This window comes from Paroedura picta, chromosome 5, assembly GCF_049243985.1.
Source record: "Paroedura picta isolate Pp20150507F chromosome 5, Ppicta_v3.0, whole genome shotgun sequence".
NCBI lineage: Eukaryota > Metazoa > Chordata > Lepidosauria > Squamata > Gekkonidae > Paroedura > Paroedura picta.
Window position 1 is genome coordinate 33419353 of NC_135373.1, and position 18311 is coordinate 33437663.

General features: G+C 46.0%; 1 protein-coding gene across 1 annotated transcript; it reads left to right on the forward strand.

Moving 5' to 3' along the window:
* The first annotated feature begins 72 nt into the window (after positions 1–72).
* On the forward strand, positions 73–17608 carry SNRNP40 (small nuclear ribonucleoprotein U5 subunit 40). The gene is made up of 11 exons (XM_077337139.1): positions 73–202; positions 1515–1892; positions 4300–4429; positions 5335–5428; positions 8887–9052; positions 9655–9777; positions 10473–10593; positions 13085–13167; positions 13606–13667; positions 14978–15081; positions 17183–17608. Exons 2-11 carry the CDS (start codon positions 1746–1748, stop codon positions 17230–17232), a joined length of 1080 nt encoding a protein of 359 aa, XP_077193254.1. The 5' UTR covers positions 73–202; positions 1515–1745; the 3' UTR covers positions 17233–17608.
* Positions 17609–18311: the final 703 nt, after the last annotated feature.

Here is an 18311-nt window from a genome sequence, read left to right on the forward strand (position 1 = left end):
CAAGGAACGCTTTTGAAGTCCGGTTAAAAACCGACCTTCAGTTTGTGCTCAGGGGGGAATTGTAGGACTTGGTTGGCACTGAGTATGACCAGGGAAGAAGCAGAGCTGGGGTTTGGTGCCCCGCTTTTTACTACTCGAAGCGGTCTCTAAACGACTTGCAGTCAGCTTTCCTTCCTCTCCCCCACAACAGACACCTTGTGAGGTGGGTGGGCTGAGAGAATCCTAAGAGAACTTACCTGCAAGAGCAGCTCTAAGAGAACTGTAGCTGGCCCATGGTCACCCAACTGGCTGCATGGGGAATCCAACCCGGCTATCCAAATAAGAGGCCACTGCTCTTAACCACTACACTTCGCTGGCTCTCTGAAGAAGAAGGACATGAGCTACATGGAAACAGATATTTGGCTCAGTTTTTTGAACTGGTTCAGAGCCAGCTTGGGGCTGTAGTTAAGAGTGCCGGTTTTTAATCTGGAGAACCGAATTTGGTTCCCTAGTCCTCCACATGCAGCCAGCTGGGTGACCTTGGGCTGATTACAGTTCTGTTAGAGCTGTTAACAGTTCTGTCAGGGCTCTCTTACCCCACCTACCTCACAAGGAGTCTCTTGAGAGGAGAGGAAGGGAAGGTGGTTGTAAATTGCTTTGAGACTTGTCTGGATAGTGAAAAACAGGATATAAAAACCTCTGCTTCTTCAGCCCTTCCTGGCAACAAACAAAATTCCTTCTACCTATATTTGCTTGAGGAAGTCTTGTTTCATTGCATCTGAAGAAGTGTGCATGTACACTAAAGTTAAAATCCAGAATTAAACTATATTGGTCTTCAAGGCAATACTGGACTCAAATGTTGTCTTCTGTTTTATATTATTGTGTTATTGTTTAGATGTTTACATTGAGAGAGATCATTGTTGTACTATTATTGCCAAGCTGGGACAAGGTCAGGAGGAAGCAAGACCTTAATTTTAAAATACAAGGTTTCTTGAAGCTTTTGTTAGATTCAAATGAGTAGCCGTGTTGGTCTGAAGTAGCACAATAAAATCAGAGTCCAGTGGCACCTTTAAGACCAACACGCCTTGATTAAATCTTTGCTGGTCTTAAAGGTGCTACTGGACTCTGATTTTATTGAAGCTTTTGTGTGCTTCAGGGAATCCATAAGTTTTTAAATACTTTGTAATTTAGAAATATGAGAAATCTTAAACCATCAGTCCCCATTAAGATTCACTGGCACTCCTGTAGGCCATTTCTGAAATCTCAATTGAAAAGTGAGAAATATTTAAAACTGCACCAATTAAAGGAGCCTAAAATTCCTCTTATTAATAACTATATAAAGTGGTAGGGAGTTGATCCCTTTATGAAATGGTTGGTTGCCTTAAATCCGGCACATGCCCTCAACTGGAGAACTGCTTCTGCCCATCTTCTAAATCTATAAATCAGAAGTAAAACAGGCTTTCCAAAAAAGAGGGAACAAGCAGAGTCCCATATTCCCCGGAAGTTTAACCATTGCACTTTCCCTCTATCCCTAGGCCATAGAATTCCTTGTCTTCCTTCGCCGCCGTTCGACAAGCGAGCTCAGCGTATCCTCCAATGAGAGCGTCCCTTATTGATGCGCAGAGTGTTTCTTCCGCGCTGATCCATTGGTGCGTCAAAGGAGAAAGGGGTGGGCTTCGGTGTTAGTAGCCAATCAGGCAGCAGCGGGGCGCAGTCGTTGTCGCGCTGGTGAGGCCTGCGCGGCAGATTCTTCGGCAGGAGAGGCGATGATTGACCCGCAGAAGCGCAAAGCGCCCGGCCCGGATCTAGCTCTGGTGGCGGCGACGTCCGCGGCCAAGAAGCCCCGCCATGAGATGGTCTTGGGCGCAGGGCCCGCCGCAGGACAGCCGCCATCGGGGGCCCTGCTGCAGGCGGTGAGTACCCGTGAAGGGGGAGTGGGCTGCGGCCTCTGGTCTCCCTGCCTGCTTCAGGCGCGGGATGAGGTCGGTGGGGAGGCCAGCCTCCGGGGGGGGGGGGGCGTAACGACGGCTCATCTGCAGACGACAGAAAATGGATGCTTTGGAAAAGAGGCCAAACAGTGGCTCTCCAGGTGCCCATGGACTACAATTCCCATGAGCCCCTGCCAGTATAGTGCTGGCAGGGGCTCATGGGAATTGTAGGGGATGGGGGAAGGACAGCCTACCCCAGTGAGTAGCCCTGGTGTAGGTTAGGGGAGGGGGAGAGGACAGCCTGCCCCAGTGAGTTGCCTTGGTGTAGAAGTTAGGGGAGGGGGAGGACAGCCTGCCCCAGTGAGTTGCCCTGGTGTAAAAGTTAGGGGAGGGGGAAAGGACAGCCTGTCCCAGTGAGTTGCCCTGGTGTAGGGGGGGGGAAGCCCCTCCCAAGTAACCCTGGAGGCTGGCATCCCTGGACCTCTGTGGGGAACAAAGCCACAGCCCTCTCACCCAAGCAGCTTTCTTCTCCAGGGGAACTTATCTCTGTTTTCTGGAGATGAGCTGTCATAGCAAAATTCCCCCTCCAAAACAGCCATTTTCCTCTGGGAAGCTGATTTCTATAGTCTGCAGATGAAATCAAATTCTAGGAGGTCTCCAGGCCACATCTGGAGGTTGATGACCCCTGGGTTAGGAATGTTCCTTGAAGTTTGGAGGTGGGGCCTCAAGAGTCCGGGGGGTAGGTGGGAGAAGGCTGCCCATCAACCCTATGGGACAGCCTCTGCTCTCCCTCCCTCCTTCCTAGCTGTCTTCTCCAGAAGAACTGATGCCTGGAGTTGAGTTGTTATTCCTGATGATCTCCAAGTCCCCTGTAAAGGAAGACCAGACTCACTGGAAACGACAATATTGCTAGGGAGATTTGGAGGTAATAGGGAAAAGGGAAAACCCAACATGAGATGGGTTGACTCAGTAAAGAAAGCCACAATCTTCTGTTTGCAAGGTGGGAGCAAGGCTGTTAATGACAGAGTGTTGTTGTTCTCTTTTGCACCAGAACCAACAGGTTGAATTATAGGGTTTTGGCTAAACTTTAGTAAGAGTTTACTGGCAGTTAGATCTGTTTCTCAGTGGCACACATTCCTCAGGAAGTAATGGGCTCTCCTCTTTGGGAGGCTTTTAAGCAGAGGCTAAATGGCCATCTGGCAGCAATGCCAGTTCCTTGACTCACTGTAAATTTTGTCAGATTGAGAGAAGGAGGACAAAAAGGAAAGAGCCAGTGTCCAGCTGTTGGGGCTCTTTCTTATATACCCAGGATAATAGTGATCACCACTTTGGAATCAGGAAGGAATCTTCCTCCATTCCAGATTGGTCAAGGGATCCTGAAAGCTTTTTGCCTTGAGAATCATAGAGTTGCAAGGGAACTTCAGGGTCATCTAGTCCAACCCCCTGCACAATGCAGGAACTCCCAACTACCTGCGTACCCATGGTGACCCCAGTTTACCAACTTGCCAATAAGAATATCATGCAGAACCCTATCGGAAGCCTTACTGAAATCAAGGTAAACTATGTCCACAACATTCCCATGATCTAGCAAGGTAGTAATTTTCTAAAAAGAGGGAGATAAGGTTAGTCTGACATGACTTGTTCTTGAGAAAGCCATACTGACACTTAGTAATCACAGACATGCACTCTAGCTGCTCAAGGACCGACTCTTTGATGATTTGTTCTAAAATTTTGCCAACTATAGACATCAAGCTGATGGGTCAGTAGTTACCCAGATCCTCCTTTTTTCCCCCTTCTTGAAGAAGGGACAACATTTGCCCACCTCCAATCTTCTGGCACTTCACCTGTTCTCCAAGAATTGTCAAAAATAATGGACAGAGGCTCAGAAATTACATCTGCAAGTTCTTTTAGTACCCTTGGATACAATTCATCTGGACCAGAGGATTTGGTTTAATTTAAAGAAACTAGGTGTTTATGAATCTACCCCTTTAGTGATCCTAGGCCACAATTCCCATCCCTCATTGCATGAAATGATTTTGCCATGTTGAACATGATTCCCTTCCTAAGAGAAGACTGAGGAGAAGGAGGAATTGAGTAGGAATTTCTCTGGGCACAGAGCAGGGGTCACTGGGGGATTGGGGGGGAGGGCAGTCACTGTGAATTGCCTGCTTTGCACAAGGGGTTTGACTCAATGCCCTTGGTCCCCAGTCTAGCTCTAGCTTTCTGCGTTTCTCTGATAGGACATTTTAGAAGTCATTAATTCATAGGACTGCAGCCAGTCAGAAGCAACTTGATGGCATATAAAACACCCAAACTTTTCTGGGATCTTTTTGGAACTCGGATGCCTGCTTGCTTGTATCTTCTTGAATATTTTTCATTTATTGTGTTCTAGGGTCCGCCAAGATGCTCCTCCCTCCAGGCACCGATTATGTTGCTCTCAGGGCATGAAGGTGAAGTGTACTGTTGTAAATTTCATCCCAATGGAGCCACCTTAGCATCAGCTGGATTTGACAGGCTGATCTGTAAGTTTATTCCTTCCACTGTTTCCTGGTTTTAACCTGATATATTAAAGACTAACAAAATTTGTAGCAAAGGTATGAACTTTCCTCAGGAGTGCTCATACCCCCACAATAAATGTTGTTCGTTTTTAAGATCCTACTGAATGCTTGCTGGTTTCTACAGCTGAATTCCTGACCTGGTGCTGTGGTTGTTAGTTTTGTGTGCGTCTCAGTTGATGGCCTTGTTTGATACCCTACAAGGCAGTGTCGGGTGCCGTATCAGGGATTGTCCACCTGTGCTTGAACAGGCACAGAGCGCAACTGAAAGAATAAAAGAACCGGCTTTGTGATTTGGTTGTGTTCAGCTTGTTGTATCTAAGAAAGCTACAGTGGGCACTGTAATTATAATGGCTAAAGGAAGTTGTGTAAAAGAGTTGATTGAATATTTACGTTTTGGGGAAATTTTTGAAGCAGCAGAACAAACCTCTCCCTTTCTTTTTGGGGAAAAATGTGAATTGGGAGGGGGAAGAACTGAAATATATGCAGTAGTTATTGTCCTATTAAACTTAAACGTATTCCTTTAAAAACATAAAATGCATTACTGGGCAAATAAAATTTCAACATTTGACATATTTATGGACTTTAAAATTCCTAAATGCACAAGTTTCCTATTGCACAATTGCAGATATACACAGTAATTGAGAGAAACCTGCAAAAACTCTGTGTGATCGCTGCACATCTTCCTTAGTGTTTGCTATCTGGTTATATATTTTGTTTTAACCGTTTCTGAACGTTGTAACTATCTTAAGACTTGCTTTGTCATTTATGAAGCTTTAGGTTTGGGAACGGAGATCTGAGGCGTCAAAAGGCTTTCCTGCAAAGCTGTAGTAGTAACTGCCGTATTTTCTCTCCACATGACTTGTTTTCAGTGCTATGGAACGTGTATGGTGATTGCGATAATTATGCCACCCTGAAGGGCCACAGTGGAGCTGTTATGGAGCTGCACTACAACACAGATGGCAGGTAGGTATTGCAAAAAAAAAAAAACCCCGCAGGCTATCATTTGTCTCTTAGACTTTCTGCTCTGTTTGCAGTGCCAGGCTTTCATGAAACCTTGGAGTTTCTTGACAGCCCTGGAAGGGTTTCCCAAATGGGGGGGGGGGAATAAATTCATTTTTAATATTTTGTAAAATTTGTTAAACATTTGTCGGGTGATATGACCATATATGGGCTTGTGAACCCCCCCCCCCCCCGCCCTTTCCCAAAGTGGCCAGTGATGGTCCTGAGGGGGCAGGAAGCGGAAGGGTAGGCCATGTACACAGCTATGCTTCCCAACTGTATTCTGCACAAATGCACCACTTCTGCGGTTTCTCAGAGCCTGAAGAATGCTTTAGGGGTTTCTTAACCAATAAGGTTGAGGGTGGCTGGGTTAGACCAAGTGTCAGGTCTCCCCTGAACCTTGACTTGCGAATCCCATAAAGCAGATCTGGCATAGCACTGGACTGTTTGTTTTTTGACTCGCAGAAAAGTCAGAAGAAGAACCAGCTTCGGTTGTCGGGAGCCTGTTTTTAACATACACAACATTTCATTTTATAGGTCACTTAATCACACCTCTCAAAGCAGCATTTGACAAAGGCATCAGGCCTACATCGCAGGCCTACTAATTAGGCAATGCTAAAGCATTTCTCACGATTAGAAAAAACATTATACAATCAACATAATTAACATAGCATCCTGAGCAGGCCTGTTTTGGATTATACTGTTATTTGTCTAGGAATCATTGATAGGACATTAAGGATCCTTCGGGAACTTCATACCTTCTTTTCTCCTTGTCTTTCTCAGAAATCTTTTTAAAGAGGGATCCAAAGGACGTATGGGTAATAGATTTATCAAGTGTATTAAGAATGTGGAGAAGTACAATCCAGTAGACATATACTAGCCACTAACCACCAACCAGAAACCCTATAATTGGCACTAATAGAAAACCAGACCACAGTGCAGACAGAGCAAACTGCTGCTTGTTATACAGTACCGTTGTTGTATCACACTTTTTGTTGTTAAGTACTGTTGTTATATTATATTGTTTGATACAAGTTTCACTGTCAAGCTTCATATTGAATGTTCATTGCACTGTACTGCATATGAAAGTTTTATTATAAGCCACCCTGAACTGAAAAGAGAGGGCTGTGTGTGATATATATATAGATATAGATATAGATATATATATATATATTATATAGTATATAGTATATAGTATATAGTATATAGTATATAGTATATAGTATATAGTATATAGTATATAGTATATAGTATATAGTATATAGTATATAGTATATAGTATATATTATATATTATATATTATATATTATATATTATATATTATATATTATATATTATATATTATATATTATATATTATATATATAATTTCTTGTGAGAGTCCAACTATCATAGGGTATGTGGAACACATATCTGCTGTGGGACTCCATTATCCTGTCCCCCCTCTCTCTCTGACACACACATACTCCTCCCCCTTGCCTCTCCCACCTACCTGTCCTTTCTGGTTCCTCCCTCACACCTTTTCCCCACACCTTTCCCCTCACACCTACTTCTCCTTCCTGGTGTACACCCACACACGCACAACTCGTCCCCCCATCTCCGCCTCCCCTCTCCCTCCTTCCCGATAGCTTTCTCGACCTCCTCCCTGGTCCCTCCCCCCTTCCTCTCAGACAGAGAGACACAGACACCCCTTCCTTCTTCCTTTTCCCCTGTTATGCCAGGAGTGCCCTGGCCTCCTGTGGCTGCACAGACAGCACCCTGATGGCTTTGCTGGTTGCAGGGCAGCCCCAGCCAGCTTCATGGGTGGTGTCCCACCCTGTAGCGATAGCACAAGTCGCGGGAAGGACCCGGCTGGTTTCAGAGGCGGCGCCCTGCCACACAGCACTCACACAGTGGTTCCAGCCAGCTTCCAGGCTGGCACCTCACCCCACAGCGGTCTGACAGGTTGTCAGAAGAAAAACCCTAACCCAGTGGCTTCAGGGGCCTCATCTCTGCCTCTGCTGGCTTCACCGGCACCTCGGCCTTCTCTTCTCACAGCCTCCCCATGTCTTCTAGCATGCTCCCGGGGCGGGACTACGGATGTCATGTCTGTACCCATTTCCATTCCAGGGGGCATGCCAGAAGATGTGTTCCACGTCAATAATACTTGGATTTCTAAAAAGCTTTTGACAAATTCCCTCAACCATGGCTCTTGTGTAAACTTTCATGGGGAAAGTGAGCAGGTCCTCTTAAAGATTAAGCATTGCCTGCACAGCAGAAGTGCGAGGATAAATGAGCAGTTCTTGCAGAGAGTCCCATATGGGCTGGTGCTATTTGATTGAGAAATATAATTGCAGGTGAGCAGTGGTGGCCAGTTTGTAGTTAATTCTGAATTATTCAGGTTGGTGAAAACATGATTTCTGGGAAATTTTGAATCAGAAAATGTTCCAATTCAGATTTAAGTAACGTCCACCAAAGTTCAGTAACATTAGCAAAAGAAGGCCAATACACCCTGTACAAGCACAGAGTTTGTCCATGATATTGATTTGCAGCACACCAGCCCTGACATCGATAGATTAAAGGTAAAGGTATCCCCTGTGCAAGCACCGAGTCATGTCTGACCCTTGGGGTGACGCCCTCTAGCGTTTTCATGGCAGACTCAATACGGGGTGGTTTGCCAGTGCCTTCCCCAGTCATGACCGTTTACCCCCTAGCAAGCTGGGTACTCATTTTACCGACCTCGGAAGGATGGAAGGCTGAGTCAACCTTGAGCTGGCTGCTGGGATCGAACTCCCAGCCTCATGGGCAGAGCTTTCAGACGGCTGCCTTACCACTCTGTGCCACAAGAGGCTCATCATCGATAGATTAGCAAACTATATTTACATATGTGGGGCAGGAAATTTTCCATGCAAAAAATACAGTACTGGAAAATTTTCTGCTCCACATCAGTGATGGGCTGTGAAGAGCTGCAAACAGATCTCTGCAGAGCAACAAACTTGCTCATTAATTGCAACGTAAATGCGAGGTGACACATTGAGGCCAAAAAAGTCTGAACTTTTAAGAATGAAATTAACACTGAAATTCACTTGCTGTCTTGCAATATGGCTTTTGGGGGTGCAGGAGATGGGACTTTCCAAGGCCTGTGGGTTCTGTTCCATAGGTTCTATTCTGCAGTAATCTCAGGAGCTTTCCTGGGGGTGCCTTGGATCAAGCACTGCAATTGGAGTTAGTTTCAAAGACAATGCCAGGCCTATGGTTGAGGCCCTTTGCCCCCACTGCTGACTGCAGTTCTACAGTGACTGCTTAAAATGTTGGTCCAAAGGCTGTCTGCCATCTCTTGTTAATCATGCCTTGCCTCGCTTATTATTGAGTGCTTATTATTGGGTGCACACTGATCCTTGCCAAATACTGATCTTCAATACCCCGTAAACGTTCTCCTCCCAGCATGCTGTTCTCTGCCTCCACGGATAAAACAGTAGCGGTGTGGGACAGCGAAACGGGCGAGCGAGTGAAGAGACTCAAGGGCCACACGTCCTTTGTGAATTCCTGCTACCCAGCCCGGCGGGGGCCTCAGTTGGTCTGCACAGGCAGTGACGATGGGACAGTAAAGGTTGGTGCTGAGTAATTTTACAAGGGCATAACATTGCCTAGTGGAGAGTGAGCCTGTACAGTTTGTGAGCATTTCTTTTTCCTAGCGTGGTTCCTTCATAACGCAAACTTGGGTTAAATATGCATCCTTTCTAGTGCTAATGCTTGCAGGGGATTGGATAATGACTAAATTTTCTAGTGACAATACAGCTGCTCAGGCTCTCATAGGAACATCTTGGAGCGCCTGTATCCAGCCAGTGCTGAGGAGTTGCATTGGCTTCTGGGTGCTGTCCAGAAGCAATCTGAGCACTGTGCAGCATTCATTCTCTCTCATTTTCCTTATGCACAAAAGCCAGTTTCCAGTATTCCATCATGCTCTAATTCAGCCAAGAAATATAAAGCACAGGATTGGGTGAAGTTCATGAAAAGGCAATGCTTGATTGATTTTCAGCAGGTGCCTGGGACATCCTTTCTTCATATTGCTGAGATTGTGATAAATATGCAGATTCTGGTGGTAATTATAAGTGATTCTTCTTTGTACTTTCCTTAAAATGTTTCCAGTGACATTTCTGTTAATTCCTTCTTTTGCCCTTGGTTCCCCCCCCCTTTTTTTTTCTCCCCCAGCTATGGGACATCAGGAAAAAAGCTGCCATTCAGACCTTTCAGAATACTTACCAAGTCTTAGCTGTCACTTTCAACGATACCAGTGACCAGATAATCTCAGGAGGCATCGACAACGATATCAAGGTGATTTCAGAGAGGAGCTGTTTGTCTGCAGGGGAACTGCTAGCTTTGAATCCAGGAGCACCTGAGCAATGTTTGGACTGTAAGGTTTAGAGAATCAAAGCTCCCACAAAGATGACCTGGTGTTTCTCATTGGAGAATGATTTAAATCCTTTTTTTCTCCTTGGAGTTCCTGCACTAAAAACAGATTGGTTCTCTGTAAAGAGCTTATTGTCAGAGAGAGGAATGCAAATCTGGCAGCTTGTTCCTGAGAAAGCAAAGCTTGGGTGTGTTTGGGAGACAGTGGCTTCAGGCATACAGAATACACTTGAGAAAGAAAATGGGGTGCCTGTCCACCTGCAAAAAATAGGAGGCGTAATGAGGCTGCGTTGTGCTTTTCTAGGTCCTGCCATTGGCTGGGCACCTTGTTGAGCACGCTATTTGCTGCCACCGTAGTAGTGTCTGCGGAAAGGGCACTGGGGCAACCTCTCCCCCTCTTCCTTGTCTGACATCTCATTGAGTTGGCTGCTCAGCCTGCGGTGGCTGTTTTTCATGCCCAGGGTTAATAACCTGTCGCAAAATGCCGTGAAGGTCTGAAGGGCAGCGGTGCTGTTTTGCAGTAACCCGTTTCCAGCAGCCTAAGAAACTGCTGCTTGTGCAAATCTGTTTCTCCCTCCGAACTGCGGAGTTACTGCATCAGTGTTCCTGTGTATTTCAAGGTGTGGGACCTTCGCCAGAACAAGCTAACCTACACCATGAGAGGACATGCTGACTCTGTCACCGGCCTCAGCCTGAGCTCGGAAGGCTCTTACTTGCTTTCCAACGCGATGGACAATACAGGTAATTTCCTTCTTTGAACAGAAGGCAGGTGTATATGGCAAGGACTGGGGCATTTGAGGAGCATTTATTTCAGGCTTTTGGTAGCTGCATATTCAAATCCCAAGATGGCACGAAGACCAGAATTAGACACTTGCAGGAAACGAATTTCCTGGATAAATGGGATGAGTGTATGAATTTCACTGCCCGCCCAACCACTGCTTTTTTAAGTTTCATTGCCCTCTTGGGTCTTGATGTTGCCGTTATTTTAGACACTGCAACTGATCTGTTTCCTTGCCCTCCAAAATACTGAGTGTTTCCTGACTTTAAAAGCTTTTACCGCTTCCTCAATCCACCTTCCAGTTAGCTCCTCATTTCCTTGGCCCTTTGGCTTAAGTCGTATTCAGGGTTTCTCTTTCTTTGTCTAGGTTAGGCTTTCTCATCCAGGGCTTCACTAAACCCTGAGGTTTCTTGGCGGTCCTGGAAGGGCTCCCTGAATGGGTGGGAGTTAATTAATGTTTAAGATACTTTTAAAATGTGTTAAACGTTTATCAGGTGATATGACCATATATTGGTCATGTTGACCCCCCTAATGGCCACCGATGGGCCTGGAGGGGGTGGAAAGGGGACGGGTCCCCAGGTGGGCTGTACCCAGCTATGCTTCCCATCCATATGCTATGCCATCGTTCCACTTCAGGGGTTTCTCAATGGCCAAAAACATGAGAAAGGCTGGTCTAGGTCCACTCTTGCCCTTTTCCCGCCGCCTCCTTGTCTCTGCTCTCCCTGACCTTTTGCTTCTCTCTCGTTTCTTCTGCTCTCACGTGTTGAAATGTTTAATCCCAGGCAAAATGACAACTTTCCCTTGCCACACACCATCTGGACTGCACGTTAGTCTGCCAGCAGAACAGTCCTCAGGGGATCTGCTCGGCCAGATCAGTATCCACAATTTCAATGCCTTATACCCAGTGCTGTATTGGTACCAAGTCCTTCAGTTGTTGTGCTTGCAAAAGCCAAAGGGAGTTTGTATGCTGAAAATTGTGGGCATGCGGTCTGAAGATACCACCAGTGACTAGAAATCTGGTCGACACTTTGATATATATGTTGCCTTGGGGACCTGCAGGAGCTCGGAAAGTGGTCCGCAGTGTTTCCCCTCCTGCCGCAAGCTAGGGAACTGGCCACTTCCATTGTTCTCTCTTCTACCCCAAGCATGAGCGAGTGCTCTTGTGGTTTCTGTGCCTGAGAGGGGGGCGGAGCCTACATGTCTACTCCTGTCTCCTCCTCTTCCATAGGCCGCCTCAAGCTTGCCTGTTAATGTGGGTGGTGATGTCACTTCCAGTGGCATGTCACTTCCAGATGTGTAGCAGGGAGGCATGGCTGGCCAACTTCACTTCCAGGGCTCCTTGAAGAGTGGAAGTATTTCAGAGGCTTCTCCATGGTCAAAAGGTTGGAAAAGCCTGGTCTAGCAGCTTCAGTCTGAACTCATTCATTTTTTTGTGCCTTTGGTTTGTAACTCCTAGCTTTACAGTGCTCATCCAGCTCCCATCAAAGTACTGATAAGGGATGATCGCCGATTAGTTTATTTTGCCTTTTTTACAAAGAGCAGACCTGCATGTTCTGCCCCTTGAGAGTGGCCCTGTAGCTACATTAGACTCTCCCTTTTTATGGTAGACTAGGGGCCAAGCCCCCCTTCAAGGATCGCTGCCTTGTTGTGGCAAGGGGGCTTGCGTAGCTCAGTGAAGCTATGAGCTATGCCGTGCAGGGCCACCCAAGACGGACAGGTCATAGCTGAGAGCTCTGACAAAAGGTGATCCACTGGAGAAGGCAATGGCAAACCACTCCAGTATCTTTGCCATGAAAACTCTATGGACAGTTCCAATAGGCATAACGATATGACAGGACAGGAAGGCCTGGAGGATCATTGTCCATGGGGTCGCGATGGGTCGGACACGACTTCGCACATAACAACAACAACAAGGGGCCAAGCCCGTTGCATTCAGGAATACAACGGGTGCTAGATTAGGGGAGCGGAGTGGAAGAACTCTGTGGATGACCTCTCCTTCCCCCCAAGACCCAGAAAGGCTGCAGACAGCTGTCATGGAACTCACCAGCAGGAGCAGTTCTCACGCAGCAGGGATCTGCAGCCTCCAAGCCTCAGAGATAAGTGGAAGGAGGAGGGGGTGGTCAGGGATGGAAGGCGATTGTCTGGCTGCTGGAGAGACAGCAAGCCGGTTGGGGGAGGCACTCAGGGGTGGGACAGCCGCCCTGAGTGGGTGTTAAGAACTGAGTGGCACTTAAGCCATGACACATTCCTCCTCCAAGGGTTTACCAGAAATATACTATGTGGAACAGATTTGGGTGTTTATCCTCACAACAAGTTATGATTCTGGAAACTGGGGCGGGTGGAATATCCAGTGATTGTAACTCTAGACTACACTGAATATCACCCTTGCTGCATTCCTAGTTAATTCCCTGTAGTTAAAGCAATGCTTAACTGTTATTATATGATCTGTTACAGTTCGCATCTGGGACGTCCGGCCTTTCGCCCCTAAAGAGAGATGTGTCAAGATCTTTCAAGGGAATGTGCATAATTTTGAAAAGGTGATGGTTGTGTGTTGGAATGCTGCTTGTTTATGGGTGAAAGCTGAGAATTAATTCGTATGTAAATGGATTTTTTAAAATTTCAGAACCCTTCAAATCCTTTTTAATAAGTGCTGCAGCCGAGATTAATGCGTAAGGGGGAATTCCAATTAAAGCTGCTGCGACTGGGTTGTTTTTTTTTTCCTCTTCTGAGTGCAGCTCTAATTGTCTATAAATTAAATGTCCTGACATTCACAATCTATTCCTTGTAAGACTACAAGATACTGGATATTTTGGGTAATAAAAAGTCATCTAACTGCAGACTAAGCTTCCAGAAGGAAAAAAAAAAAAACATTGCCGCAGCGTTCTCAATATTGAAAGCTGCAGTGACTGCATTTCATACCAGATGAGGAAATGGAGGTTCACTTGGGACTGACGTGGTGCTCTCTTTTTCATTAGAATCTTCTGCGATGCTCTTGGTCACCAGATGGAAGCAAAATAGCCGCTGGATCAGCAGACAGGTAAGGACAAATACCCCATAGGTTCTGTTTGTCTTCACCTGAAAGCCACAAGCCATTTTCCAATGCAGTTGAAGCTCATAACTGTCATGTTCCGTGGCTAATCTCCCAAAAGAAGGCAAACTCAGAAGTCCTGGCTAAAAACTTAGTAGTTTGTTACAAGCAGCTTCATAAGATTCCTGTGCTGCCAAAGACAAAGGCAAGCAAAAACGTACAGCAGTATTATAGAAGTAGAATGGGCCCCCTACTGAACAGAACAGTTCTTATCACCAAAGGGTAGTACAGTTGACAGTTGTTTCAATGTAGCCGGGCTAGAAATGCTTGGGTCTGTGCCTGTGTTCTTTCACCTTCATCCAAGTTTGTCACCATCACTCCAGTTGGAAAGCGGGGCCTTTCCTGGACCGCAGATTGATTCGATATCCAGAGCTATTTAACTGGTCAGATTACAACTGCTCTTCTAAGACTAACACGGCAGTCAGAAAGGAAGCTTAAATGTAGAAACCGCCTTGCTTGGTCATGATAGGGGACAGGAACAAGCAGAAAAGGCATGATTTATAGAGCGACCTAGTTCTTGGACACAGTTGTGCTATAGGTCCAGCCAGATCCTGTAACTATCAATGAATCTACACGCTCTTGCCATGACTTTTGTGACTGCATTTTGTCTGTCTCTGCTTTTAGTGCTTGCTTGGCTCCGTATTAGCTTGGATGGTCAACTAGGGTTTAGAAGCCCCTGCCATTCCATCAGGTGGGGTAGGTAGAAAAGCATTTGGTGCCTGGGCTCAGGTTATCTCCATTTCCTTCAAGCCAGGCAGGGAAAGCTGTGTCTGGCTGATACTTAACGCTTCCCAGAAACAAAATTAACGTGAGGAGCATCATCTGGTATTTTCATGGCTGAATTGGAATGTTTTTTTGTTTTTTTTGAGATACAGGGTGCTTGTGTAGGCATACTTTAGTCTTAGCAAGAAATTGGAGAAGCCCGGTTTTGCTTGTTCCTAAATAAAGAGATTTTCGTCAACCAAGTCCTCTTATTGCGAATATCAACTAGAACCTCATGCCGGTGCTGTTCCATCCATTGCCCTCTTTGGAAATGCACTTGTGGCCAGACATAGCTCTCGTTTCTTGTGCAAGGGGCACCCTGGCTGGGGCCACCTACTACTTTGCAATTAAGCTGTTTATCACAGGAAGTTGACTCGTGCTGAGCTAGATCGTTGGTCCACCTCGAAGCAAGGGATGGCTAGGTCTGGTGGAGTTGCAGCTTGGCCTTTGGTTTCTCCACTGGAAGGCCTTCACTCATGCTGCATGTCTTTTTGCAGGTTCGTTTACGTTTGGGATACAACCTCCAGAAGAATCCTCTACAAGCTGCCAGGCCATGCCGGTTCAATAAATGAAGTGGCTTTTCATCCAGAGGAACCAATCGGTAAGTCTTCTCCCCCCCCCACCCCCTTTCCACATATCAGCTTACCAAATAAATGCAGTGTAACTAAGCAAAGAGCCAGCTTGGTGTAGTAGTTAGGAGCAATGGCTTCTAATCTAGCGGGCCGGGTTTGATTCCTCACTCCTCTCCCACATGCAGCCAGCTTGGTGACCTTGGGCTTGCCACAGCACTCATAAAGCTGTTCTGACTGGGCAATAATCTCAAGGCTGTCTCAGCCTCACCCACCTCACAGGGTATCTGTTGTGGGGAGAGGAATGGGAATATGATTGTAAGCCGCTTTAAGACTACTTCAGGTAGAGAAAAGCGTCATGTAAGAACCAACTCTTCTTCTTCAAACCAAGCCATGTGTAGTATGATGCTCCAACATCTTGAACTTTTACTGGTTTCCCAACGCTGAGTTCATTCCGGACTGCAGGTGACAAGCCACAAACTCAGTGCAAATTAGCTTGTCCCTTTGGCTGTGCCCATGTTTAAAAAGCTGCAGCAGAAGAGGGACAGAGGCTCAGCTCAGGGTCTGTTACTGTTGGCAAAGAGAAATTCCCAGCCTTCCTCCACTCCTCCAGCCTCATGCCACACCCAGGCTGTGTACCTGCAACAGAATAGGAACAGCTGTTAAATAGCTCTGGGAGAGATATCCCATACCCTATTCAGTGGATCCTTCAAGTTAAAAGATTTGCTACAGTAACAGTGCTGCAGAACCCAGGCAGTGTGTTGAGACTGTAGTAGAAGAATAAAGTCACAAGCAGGGGGTCACTGCTATAGAGGAATTGCATGTAGTGAATATTAGTAGACCCCTACAAATTTGAATTTATGAGATCAGTTTGGGATTGAATTATACACCCTAAGTTATGTTCAACAATCAAAAGACATTATTAAAGGATTGAGTTATTATAATATTGAGATTTAGAATTCACTGATGAAGAAATCAAACGGACATATACCTGGGAATCCGTTTTGAAATTGTTTTGAATATTGTGAATTTGTTTGAACATTTAATCACTTAGCCATCGCCAGCTTGAGACTTTTTTCTTCTACTTTATCACGGCTGATGGGTCTTCACCTGTCGCAGTGTGTTGAGACTGAGCATACAAAATCTGCTTAAGTTCCTCAATCCTGGAGAAATCAAATTGTCCTTAACCAGAGCCTGGGCTTTGGGCTAGGTGCCTGCCTTGTGGAGCACCTTCCTGAGTGAGTTCAGGGCCTTGTGGAACCCAAAATTATTCCACAGGGCATGCAAGACAGAGCATTTCTGCTAGGCCTATGGCTGCGGCCCACAGAATACCATCCACAGTCTGGCCTCCCTACATAAGCAATTACATCAGCACGCCATTGTTAATAACAGCACAGCACTTTACTCTCCCATTGGAAAGAAGGTGGCCCCTTTTTGACTGTTAAATGTATATTGGGTTTTAATGTTAAGCTGTCCATTTTTGTTTTATGGTTTTAACACCTTGTCAACTGCCTTGAGTCCTTGGGGAAGGCAGCATAAAAACCTGAAAAATAAATGTATTTTTGCAAAAGCCTTAACCGAGATCAAGCAGGTGGAGCCTGATCTCCCTAAAAAAAACATTGGGGAGCCCATCTAGTACAGCATTTAGAGAAGAGCTTCTGGACAGCTGTGGAAAATGTTTCCTGAATGGATGGGAGTTAATGTTTTTTTAAATATATATTTAAAATTTGTCAAATGTTCATAGGATGAATAGGATCATATTGACTCACGCCCTCCTCCCAAAATGGTCGACAATGGGCTTGAAGGGGAGGGTCCTGGGTGGGAGTGTATACAGCTATTTTTCCCAACTATATCCTTACCCCCCTCAACAGCTCTCTGAAGTTAAGGTCACAGGTCATCTGGTGAACCTCTGGTCTGAGGGCCTGTTTGACCCTGGGTTTCCCATTCCTAGCCTGACCCCACTCTAACCGCAGACTGGTTGGGGTATCTGCCTGGCAGCTTAGTACTGTATGAGACACATTCACGAGGAAACCAATTTAAGAAAGATAAAAGCAACAGGGGTCTGAAAGAACGGACTGGCTGTAATTAAGCCTTCAGGTTTTCTGAAAACGTGTTTCTGTTTCTTCCCCTCAGTCCTCTCGGCATCTAGTGACAAAAGGCTGTACATGGGGGAGATCCAGTGAGCTGATGACGGCCGTGGCAGTTCACACCTTGGATGCGCAGACCTGGGTGGCTTCCTAACTCATTCAGACGGCTCTGTGTCCAGTGATGGAAGAGGAAGAGGCTGCAAGGGAAACCATCTCCTGGAGCCTTTTACAGGGTCCCTCCTCGGCCATGCAATAGAAATGACAAATGGCTCGCAATCTGAGAATTGCTAGGATTTATGAGACGGACTCGAATGGATTTCCCGTTTCAATTGGAAAGCACGTTTTGGGGTCCCTAACAAAACCACCCGGCCAGTATAAAATGTTGGTGTTTAATATTGTATGCCTCGCGCCCCGCGTCCATCTGTCTTTGTTTTTCTATGCCGAAGGCGAAAAAAAAAACATTTTACAAAAAGCGGTGTAAGGTAGAATTTGTGTGACATGCTGTTTCATGCTTTGTGCCGTGATCTGAGCAGGAGTGGGAGGCGATGTTGCACAAAAGAATCTGAAATGGGTGACAAATCATACAAAGGATCGGGTCACAAAAGGATCTGCAAAATGGAATCTGCTACAGGGTAACAGTGCCATCCCTAGTACCGCACAAGGGTCTTGATTATGGTTTGAAAACAGAGCCCTAAGGCATCTGCTTGGGTAATATTGATTTAGTTCATTAGTTTTGTCACCCATCTTTTCTGTTTTTACGCTGTTTCATGATAGCAACTGGAAAAACCCAGAAGCAAAATGTACGCTCAGTCGCGGACGGAAGAAGGGAATGCAGCTTTTTAAAAAGTTTAATGGCATAAATAGGCAATAATAAAAGTTGCGTCACCAGAAGACAGAGCCCTAACTGGGTCCTGGAAGGGGGAAAGTCCTGTCCTGAATGGTCGAGGTTGCCCCTGCTTAGAACTTGGATGGGAGACCACCAGGGAAGTCTGGACTGCTTTGCAGACACAGGCAACGGCAAGCCACCTCTGTGCATCTCTCGTCTTGAAAGCCCCACGAGGGCTCTCGGTTTGATGAGACATGCTAGAGCAGTTGCACAAACTCACAAGTTGATTTGAAAACAGGTACTTGGGTGTCCCAAACATGTCACGCTGTACCAGGCGAAGAGATGCACA